Genomic DNA, 10,592 nt, shown 5'->3' with positions numbered 1-10,592 from the left:
GGGGATAACGAGGGGAGCATTGCCACATTTCAGCTTTCCCCCCAAAAAAGAAAGGACACGATGTGCGCGTAACGTCCCCCACCAGGGTTGTGAGAGCCCCGATGCAAAGTCCATACAGCATAAACCAGCAGATGTCCACAAGGTGCCAGGTTTTGGAGCTCCCACGCCTGCATCCCTGTCAGAGGGGAGGCCGACCGTCAGGCTGGTCTGGGCATCACCACCACAACAGTGGGTCCTTGCCATCCCTGCAAAGCTCTGAGGTACAAGCTGGCCTTTGCCATCGAACCCAGCAGTGTTTGTACAGAAGGAAGCTTTTCTGCAAAGTAAATTAAGAAAATAAATGATCAGTGGTGTCTCAGTTCCGTTATACTGTCAAGAGCATACAGGATTTGTCCAAAGTCCCCTGTTGGGGCCCTCCTTGCAACGTACATAGGTTAAACTGAAGATGGATCTGACATCTGCAGCAAGACACTGATTTTAGTCACCCTCTTTAAAAAGCCCAGCTTTATCACAGGACAGCACCCATGACAAAAGTTGTGTCCTTTCACCACTTTGACAAGGTTACACTCATCCTGCACAGACACAGGAGGATAAAGCTTTTGCCAGCCCTCTCCCCCCCCAAAAAAATAAAAAACCCCCACCAAGCACCATGTTTTCCCACTAATGGTGTGCATAGAAGCTGTTTTAAATTACACTTTTCAGTATGCCCAATATGAACAGCATCTTATGGATCAGAATTTTAGCATTTAGCATAAAGGTACAAATCAGGTACTTTCTGCTGCAGCTTTTCTCACAAAAAGCAATTAAATTTAATTATTCCTGGACTGCAGGGTGCATTGGAGCAAGGCCTTGAGAACCCCAGCAGACACTTCTGTCTGTGCTGGCCTTACCGTGAAGGGGGAAGAAAAGCCACAGCTGCCAGGACTGCTCACCAAATGTGCCTGCAAGAGGACAACGTTTAGATTCATCAACTGCAGTTTCTGCCATCACGAGCTGCGTTTTCCACTTTAAGTATTCAAGGGCCGGTGTTTCCCCATATTTCACAACATTTGCTTATTGCTTTATGTATTCCAAGACAATTTCATCAATTGTCTCCTTTTTTTGCTTTCTCAGACTCGGAGCTGGGGAAGGAGAGCAATTTAACCTGGAGGCGCTGAGCAGCTGCCAGATGTGGAGCACACCACTTGCAGTGCTCGCACAAAGCGAAGACATCTGTTTGAAATATGTGAGCAGAGAGGCCATAAGCCTTTTTGTACCCTCACGGAGATGCAGCAATGATCCTCTGCCTTTCCTAAAGTCTCTTCTGAATGACACTGAAGTGTAAGAGAATAGACCTCTCCTACCGCCTCGCCACCACCATTCTCAGTCTGTATTTTTCTGCTTAGAGGCTGGTGCTGCCACAGTTGATACAGGGTCGTTGACCCTAGTAGGATCTTTTTGTTTTGTTTTAGAGTTTTTAGGACAAAGGGGAAGGGGGTTTTGAGCTTTTTGTTAGCCTCTTCACAGAGCAGCAGAGATTTCCCTCTTAGCATCAGTCTCCCTCACCGGATTTCACTACAGGCTGGTATTTCAGAGCAGTTTAAGGCAGAACAGCTAGAAACAACACATGGTGAAGCACTGGCCCATAATGCAATTTTCAGCCTTCCCCAGAAGGCTTTTTCAATACCCTCAGGCACCCAGAATTTGCTGACTATTTGAATTGCACTGCCCCAAATTCCTGACATTGCTTGAGCAAACCACAGGACCAGGAACTAAAACATTCTGTCTTCTGATCCTTTTTATAAGGCTACTGCCTTTGTTTTCTTGGAGCAAATCAATTTCTTTCCTGCCTCTGTTTTCCTGGTCAGAGGAATGTGAATTTAAATCTCAGCTCCCATGGGAGAGAGATTTGTTAATTTTACAATATGCTATCCAAACGCTAAGAGTTTAACAAATAGTTGCTCCAAGATGAGCACCAGTATTTCACTTACAATGATTCAATTAGCAGTCATCTAAGGAACTCTGAAAATCTGCTAGGTGGGAATATACTGGCTCAGTGATTTGTTGTTTTTAATCCAGATGCAACCCCGGCAAGAAGAGATGTGCAAAAAAAAAAAAACCAAACACCACCAAAAAACAACCAAAAAACCCCAAAACACACAACAAAAACCCCAGACCTAGCTGAGCCAAGGTGAAGGGCACTGCTCATCCAGTGCTTGGCTGGACACCAGCCTGCATCCATCACCTGAGAGAAGACAAATGCTACTGTCATCCAGTCTCCTGAGCAGCATCCATCACTGCTCAGCCAGGTTGGCTTTTTATTTATTTGGGTTTTTTTTTTTTTAAAAAAAAAAGTTGATGTTAAAACACACTGTCCTGACAGTGAGAATTATCAGACATGGCACACCAAAGAAAGGTTTTGATTTGATCCTAACGGAGCCCTGTTAATAGATTTGGTCTCTCCCAACAGTTGGTCCTACAGGGCATCCCAAAAAGCATCCTCTACCCTACACAGCCCCTCTGAGCCTGCTGGGAGGTTCTGCAGCGCATGGGTACCTCCACACTGAGCACAGCCTCAAGGCCACCACCTCCCTCCTCCCCTGCCTTCAGCTTTACTGCCTTGGGAACAACTGTGTCTAATTTCCAGAAGATGCTGGCTTGGATATTACCCAGCTAGGGAGGCAGAACTCAAAGCAGCTATAAATGCATTTCTGTATCAACAGAAGGAGGAGTCATTTTATCATTTCTCGGGAGTGATCTGGAAAATAGCATTCCCCACTTCTGGGAACCAAAGTGCCTTAAAAAAAGGCCCCAGAGCAGAGAACACGTCTTATCTATGTGAAGGGCTATGTAAGTAGATAGCACTCTCTTACTGTTTTATCAAATATTACTGCCTAGCCGTGGCTTGGCTGTCTGCAGGAAATAGGCACCGACTCATTTCATTACAGTCCTGTTCCCCCTGAGTCACAAAGCTTTGACTGGAAGACTCACCAAGTTCAGTTTGTCATCGTGTTTTTAACCAGGCTCTCAGTTCCAGGTCAGCGTGCAACAACTAACAGATCTGCTGCATCAGCTTCAGCACGGGGTTATCTCCAACCAGCCTTCAAACAAAGAGACGAGAGGCTTGGTGGAATACCCAGCATTTAACAGGTCACCGCACAGGCAAACATCTCAAGCTGGATGAGAGGGCAAGGGTTTGAACAAACACTGCCCTGAAACAAGAACTCGCAGTAGTGCCTTTTGCTTTGCTCGCAGATTCTCTTTGCTTCGCTGTGTTTCTGTGCGGTTCTGTCCTGCAGTGTCTGCATAACATCCAGTTAACATCCATCGCCTTCTGTTTACCGATGTGCTTTACCCTTTGATTTGTCTTTAGACCAAAGCAGTTGAACGGGACAGTGAAGTCATGTCACTTTAGGGACGTTGAACAGCTACACAGTTAGCACCAAACACTAGTTAGTGCCCTGTTCTCCTCTCTGTCCTACCTAGCAAGTCCTAGCGTGACTCGCCACTCACTGCACTGAGCTACAGCTCCTCTACAAACAGAGAGTGCATGTACATCGTGCCCCGTACAGGCATTTAGTGAACGTAGAGGAAGGGCTTGAGTTAGTCACTGTAGAGCAAGCTTGCAAATTAAAGCAGAATCCAGTACAGGAGAAGGGATCCTGTGCTTTGCGTGCACGGATGCAGAGTTAGACTGGGGGGTGTGGAGAAAGATTTGGTACCAACTCTGCCCCATACAGCTAAGCAGAAGCTAGGAGAGGTGCAGGGAAGGAGCAAAGTGCAACCAGCAAAGAGCACCCTGTTCCCTTCCTGGTTTGGTGCCGATCAGGACTGACCCTGGATCAGCAATAGGAGCTTAACTCCTGTGCTGAGGGGGACGCTCACCCATCTGCTACATCAAGAAAGACTGAGGAGACTTGGGTGAGGCTTGGCCTGTGCCACTTAACTGTTCCCACTATCTCCCCTTCACAGAGACTCTTTATACCAATACCAGTCCTCTAACCGGCTGTAGTGTTTCCTGCCTGATTTCAGCAAGCTCTGGGAAGGGGTTCTGCTATCAGACCTCTGGGTGCTGTCTTTTGCTTGACCTTATCTAAGAAGTCCATTCCCCAAGCTCAAGAATAGGACACATAAAAATTTTACTCACCAGGAAAGTTTCTCCAGAGGAAAGGCATAGGAACTGCTAGGTTTCACAGAGGCTTTTATTGTCTCATTAAGTTCTCCTTAATGAGAGCTTCCTCACCTGCTGCAGTCTCCCTCCCATTCATTTGCACCCAGCATCATGCTGCTGGTACTTTCAAGACTGTCTTAGCTCCCACTCCTTCCTCCGTCTTTCCTCTTAACTATTCTGAGCCCAGTTTCTATTTCCATGTACTCATCCAGGTCCCAAGGAGAAAATGCCTTCTCCTTTTGAGCTACCGCTTGCCACGTCTTCCTTGGCTGGTTTCCTCCCTGATATCTCCGTGGCTTCTCCCGGCTCCAGAGTTACCTGCCGTACTCTCTCCTCCCAAGCAAGGCAGCAGCAGCTCTTGTTGACATCCCTGACATGTGCTTGCTAAAACAGCGTAGAACTGCCGGGCATAGCAATAATCCACGGCTGTCGAGGACCTACTGCATGCTGCAATTCGCCCCAGGCTTTAACTCCTTGAGATTCTTGATACATCCTCATCTAAGATCCTGTCTTCGTTACAGAAGCAGCTGTGTCACAAGACCCAGTTACGCCATGGTTGTCCCTCAGCATGATTAAAACACCGCAGTTATTTTCCCTTGCACTAGAGATATGAGAACATCTTGCCATCCTGCTAGACCCTAGTCTGACCAACACTGTAATGCTGATCCAGTGCCACTTAGGCCTGTGATTGAATCAGGACAGGACACAACCAGGCTGTAACTGGACTTTGCCAGTTCAGTTTGCAGCACACAGAGGTCTGTCATCCCTCGCCCAAACTGGCCCCATGACATAATTCTTCCCATCTACACTGGCTAGTGAAGTATGACCGTCCCTTGCTGCCTTCCTCGGAGGGCAGCTCTGGACCACAGCTCTGGCCAGCACAGTTTCTGCACTCAGAAGGCACAGCCTATGACAAAACCTCTAGCCAAAAATCACCTGCCGAGTCTTTCTGAGCTCTTCACCAAGGTGTTTTGGTGATTCTGTATTTCCCTTGCCCAACACCAAAGCATCAACGACCTCATCAGACTGCTCACCCTGGTCTGCTAATTCATACCAAATGCTCTGACTACCAAAACTTGCTTTTTCTCTCAGCTAAGGCTCCCCCATGCACAGCCTGAACCCCGCATGCCCCAATGGCTCTGCACGCCCCAGCCTGCTGTTTGTATGAGCGGGGCTGTCGGACCGGCCCCTCCACGAGACCAATGAGGGCCTCACGCCAGCGGGGCAGCCGGTTCAGCACCTTTCTCAATGACTGCAAATACTGGGGGGGTTCAGGCTGTTCCACCCATCCCATCGCATCTGAAAGAGCCTTGAGAGCAAAGCTGCCTCAGAGGAGGGCACAGCTGCCAAAAGAGTCGTTCAACCTCTTTGGATTGTTTGCATGCCTTTGGAAAAAAAATTCCCCCTTTTTTTTTGTTTTTTTCATTCAAGCTTTTCTAGATAAGCGCATGACAAACACGAGTATCAGAGAGAATGAACGGCCTGCCTCCTAGTTGGGAATGAGAGACTACCACAATTATCACTGTGACAATGAGAAAGTCGGAACATGAGGGAACTCGATCCAATGGGAGATTTATCTTGGAACCAGTCCCTTGGCAGCCTGACCCTGTACTGATGTCAGCGTGGCTTCTCATTGCACAAAGGCTAGGGATCAGACTCACCTCTATCTCCAGCGCATCCTGTAACACAGCAATGGCCATTACCATCAATAAAACATTCGCTTCCCCCTTTTTTCTCCCAACAGTATTTTGGCAAGCGTTCTCAGGAATGGCTGGCTGAAAGCTTTCTCAGCCCCTTCCCCATCATGCAGGGAGACATTCAGCTTTGTAAAGGCATGCTATTTGGCTTAGACATAATGACATGCCGCTTAGACTGGAAGCAATTTCTTGTAGGGATATTGCGAGAGAGAGAGAGAGAGAGAGCAGCTCGGTCTTGGGTCTGGCGTCAGATGGGGTTAGCCGGTGAAACTCAGCTGCTGCACCAAAGGTGTGCTGGGCTTGGCTTAGATGCCAGGGAGGAGATGGTGCTCTGTAGGTTAGTTACCTACCGGTGTTCCAGGGGCAATTCCTTAGATCACCCAGACATTCTGCTTCATTTAAATCATATTGTCCCATGGGAATCCTGTATCCACCTCGGCTGTCCAAATGATGCAGAAAATTGCTTTCTTTCCTACCACAAACCAGGTCAATATTTCAAGTCCTGATCTTCAAGGGTGCCAGGTGAGGAGAGAGGCATGACAGGAGTCCGAGGCCTTGGTCCAACACTCTCAATGATTCTTGTCACAAGGAATTATGTGAGCTCTGCAAACAGATAAGGAAAACCAGAAAGAGCAAACGCTGGTCTGCACAACCTTGACACCGCAATCGATGCTGTAGTTTACCACCAGGAGCAAGTAAATAGCCCCGGAGTTGCATGCTGCATGGCAAACATTGCAGTTTTATCTGGATGACAGGCAGCAATTTGTGGCAAAGGGTAAATCTCTCTGTTCACTCATGCTTGACATATGGATGGTCTCATTACATTCCCTGTTCTCAGTGGGTTTATGGATGAATTTAAGGTTAAGTACATGCATGCCTGTAGGATCACGACCTTCATTTAATATTGCATGGCCCAGCAGACCCATAATTAATCCCTAACATGTTCAAGTGACAGCTCTCGCTTGGTAATGTCATCCACGCAGTATAGTGAGGTATGTGTAAATTCATACGTTCAGGCTGAGAGTCAGAACTTTTCCAGCCATTGGAGCAGTGAGGCTCCAAGGCAGGTTTCTGGCAGGATGAACGGGACAAATAGTAGCTTGGGACATTTTACAGGCAGATGGGCAAGCCAGGAGAGGGAGGTGTGGTCAGTCACCTGCTCCTTCAGCTGCCTAGGATGGCCTGGGAATGACAGCACCTCAACGCTGCAGTTCCCTTTTACGTGACCAACATTTTCTACTTACGAAAATTAAAGAGTTTCAGAGCATGATCAAGCCTGGGAGGAAAACCCTCACCATCTTCATCCTGAACAGTTTGCAAATGTGAAACTTGACCAGACCCAGCTCAGCCACACTTGGTCTTCTTTCTTCTCCGAACGACTGGTTTTCAAATGTACCAAAAGGTCTGAAACCCAACAGTAAGCCAGAACTGCGGTCTGGCAATCAGATTCACGTGGACAAAGTGCCCCAGGCACTCACACCCAGGTTGAGTCCCGTCTACTTCAGTCATGAGAATTGCTGCTAATGCCAGTGGTTTGTTTCCAAATTCTGGGTATTTAATCTTTTTATCTAGTTGTTCTGTTACCAAAGATGAGCATGCTCCGTCAGGTTGGATCAACAAGTGTTTTATCACATAGGCAACACAACAGGCTGGGCATGTTTTACATAAGTTTATTGGGATTTAACATTCATTCACCAGCAGTACAAAATGTCAGATCTCTGCTATTTAAGGGCTGGAAACACGTCAAACACAAACACCGACAAGCATTGCTCAGAAATAGTTATGCTGTACATCAAACCTGAGTAACTGGAGCACAACCAATAATTTCTCCTGCCACACATCTGGGGAGAGAAAAGATGAGTGTCTTACTAGCTATTCCAGACCCTACAAAAACACATATAGCCATTTCATTTAACCTTATTTCTTTAAAAGATGCATGTGTAAGATTGCCTCTGGATGGATCCCACTGCACGTTCAAGCTGGTTTTTTTTAAAAAATTATTTTCTCCTTAAGCTTTAGCAGCCCCTGCACCAGACTGAAATGATACATGGGAAAGGATCTTTGTATTTTCTTTACTGATATAATTACAAGAGACACATGGAATAGCTCTCCCCTCCCTCCTTTTCTCCTCCAGACAGCCAAAATGCCGGTGCAGATGTACACCTCCGGCACAGCCGTACACCTCCGGCACTGCCATCATACACCTCCAGCGCAGCCGTGCTCCACTGGTGCAGCTGCACCCGATTTGCCCCCCGGTGGAACCCCAGCAAAGATGAGCTGCCAGGAAAGTCTGGTAAGGGCAGGGAAGAAAATCTCCCCTCGGCTCGCCATGTGCGAATGCACTGCAGGCAGGTGAGCCCAATGGAGATACAAACAGGATTTGTCCCCAGATGCCTCCCCCAGGCATGTGCAAGGTGGCAGCCAAGCCTGAGATGACGGGCAGCCACCCCCCAGGCTCTGGTTGCCCTCTCGACATGGCCAGCCACGGAGACATTTTGCTAGGTATGATGGACCATCAGGGATGGAAAAGGTACAGGGAAACACGGCACCCAAGGAAGTGGCGCAAGAGTGAAATGCTGCTACTTCAACCCACCCTGCTGCAGCTCCAGAGAGTTGTTTCATTTCTGTAGTGATTTAAGTTATAGTATGTTTGAGATACCTCCAAAACATCAAATCACACGTCGTTAGGATGCACAGCCCTTTGCAGACCCCAGTCCTGCGACTATAGCTCTGAAACGAGGGGAAATTGCAGAGAAAAGAACTGCCCCCTCCACACCAGTGCCCGCTCAGACCCTGGGGACCTCCACTTCCGAAGCAGACCTGGACTTCCGCCTGCTGGTCAGGCTGCCCAGGACTGACTCCTCGCTGAAGGCCCCTTCAAAGGTTGACAGGATGGACTGGCGAAACTTCTCCTTGAAGTCAGGCCCCACAAATACGTACAGGATGGGGTTGATGCAGCTGTTGAAGAAAGCAAGGCTGGAAACCAAGGGGATCCCTATGTAAAGGGCCATTTTCATCTCATGACTGGAAGAGTTTTTGGATATTTCTAGCAAGGAGAAGACATGATAGGGAAAATAACAGAGGAAAAACGAGACTGTGACAGCAATGATAATTCTGTATGGCTTCGCAGAGTTGGCTAACTGCCGCCTTTTCATCTTGACAGCCACAATGCTGTAGCAGATGAGAATCACCATGAAAGGGATGAGGAACCCACATAAAAATCGCGTTATGATCATTGCTTTATGCCGCATCCTCCACAGCCTCCGCGTTGCCTCAGACGTGTAGTCATCAGACAACGCAAAATTATTATAGCAGCTGGTGACGTTTCTGGAACTGACCAAAGTGTCCCGAAAGACAAGGTACGGGGAGCTGAGGAGGAGAGCCAGGACCCACGTCCCCAGTGCGATCCTGGCCGCCAGCTCCGGATTCCTGCGGTTGTGAGACCAAACGGGAAAGGCCACAGAAACGCATCGGTCCATGCTGATGACCGTCAGGAGGAAGACACTGGCGAACATGTTGAGGAATGCCATGGTGCTGTTCAGCTTGCACAGGAGCTTCCCAAACGGCCAGTGGAAGCCCAGGGCAGTGTAGGCGATGCTGAGGGGCAGGAAAAAGGTGAAGATGAAGTCAGCGATGGCCAGGTTGAGGAACCAGACGGAGTTCACCGTCTTCTTCATCTTGAAGCCTGCAATCCAGATGACGAGGCCATTCCCTGTCACCCCCAGCAAACAGGCGATGCTGTACACCACCATGGAGAGGACATGCATGCTCTTCTGGAGGCCTGAGTAGTAGTCATGGGCAGTGACGTTCTCTGACTGCATGGTGGGGGAACTGGCAGACAAGGGTGAAGGGGAAGAAGAGACACTATCCATCGCTAGCAAGCTGGAGTCCTGAAATCATAACAGCACACGTTGCTACTACCTGCAGCTCGTACGGCTCAAGAGAGGTGAAAATCTTTGCTAGCAATTGTACACGAAACGAGTATGTGAAACTTTATATATCGTTCATATAAAGTCCTTCTCTATAGCATCTGCATCTGCATGCCACAGAAACCACCGTGACCAGAGAAACCGATCCAGGTTTTGCTGTTGGTGTCGGCGCTGTCAGAACAAGCCCTCCATAAATGGCCCACACTAGCAATCCCACAGGGGCCAGCAGCAGAGCCATGGAAACCCGAATCCCCCAGCTGTGACAACTCCTATTCGGCTGACCGACAACAAATTAAGATAGCAAAAACCATCGGGACTGATAAAGATGAAGTTAAAAGACTGTTCCTTCAACAAGCACCTGCCAGGGAGGTGCGCCCTAATAGCAGAATGGTACCCGAGGCGTATTCTGGTGTAACCGTCACCCCTTTACCCACAAACCACCCTCCCCTCAAGCCCACGATTCTCCTCGCCCCTCCTGCTCGCCCCAGCACCCCACCTCGGCAGGTCCCGGCAGGACTCACCACGGCACCACGCTCCTTCGCCGCTCTGCCCGAGGCGGGTGGTCTGGCCTCCTGGCTGACTCCCCTTTGAGACGCTGCTCCCCTCCGTAGTGACTCAACACTGCCTCGTCCTGTTTTCCCATGGCTTGGGATCACGAGGAATTTAGTAGGATCACTCATTCCCTAATCTTGTTCCTCAATTTGTGGTGCATTGATTTAACCCCTGAAGCCCCGGCGGTCGCAGGCTCCCTCAGGCCGGTTGGCCAAGCCCATCTGCTAACTTGGATTCAAAGCACAAAGACACGGCCGCTCTCCT

At 48.7% G+C, this 10,592-nt stretch overlaps 1 protein-coding gene across 1 annotated transcript; it reads right to left on the bottom strand.

Moving 5' to 3' along the window:
* Nucleotides 1-8,633: 8,633 nt before the first annotated feature.
* Nucleotides 8,634-9,668, bottom strand: LOC104154807 (chemokine-like receptor 1). The gene has a single exon (XM_009698891.1). It carries the CDS (start codon nt 9,666-9,668, stop codon nt 8,634-8,636), a length of 1,035 nt encoding a protein of 344 aa, XP_009697193.1.
* Nucleotides 9,669-10,592: the final 924 nt, after the last annotated feature.

This window comes from Cariama cristata, unplaced genomic scaffold (genome assembly GCF_000690535.1).
Source record: "Cariama cristata isolate BGI_N322 unplaced genomic scaffold, ASM69053v1 scaffold44514, whole genome shotgun sequence".
Lineage (NCBI taxonomy): Eukaryota > Metazoa > Chordata > Aves > Cariamiformes > Cariamidae > Cariama > Cariama cristata.
Note: the sequence above shows the minus strand (reverse complement) of the source record. Positions and strands in the feature narration are given on the sequence as shown.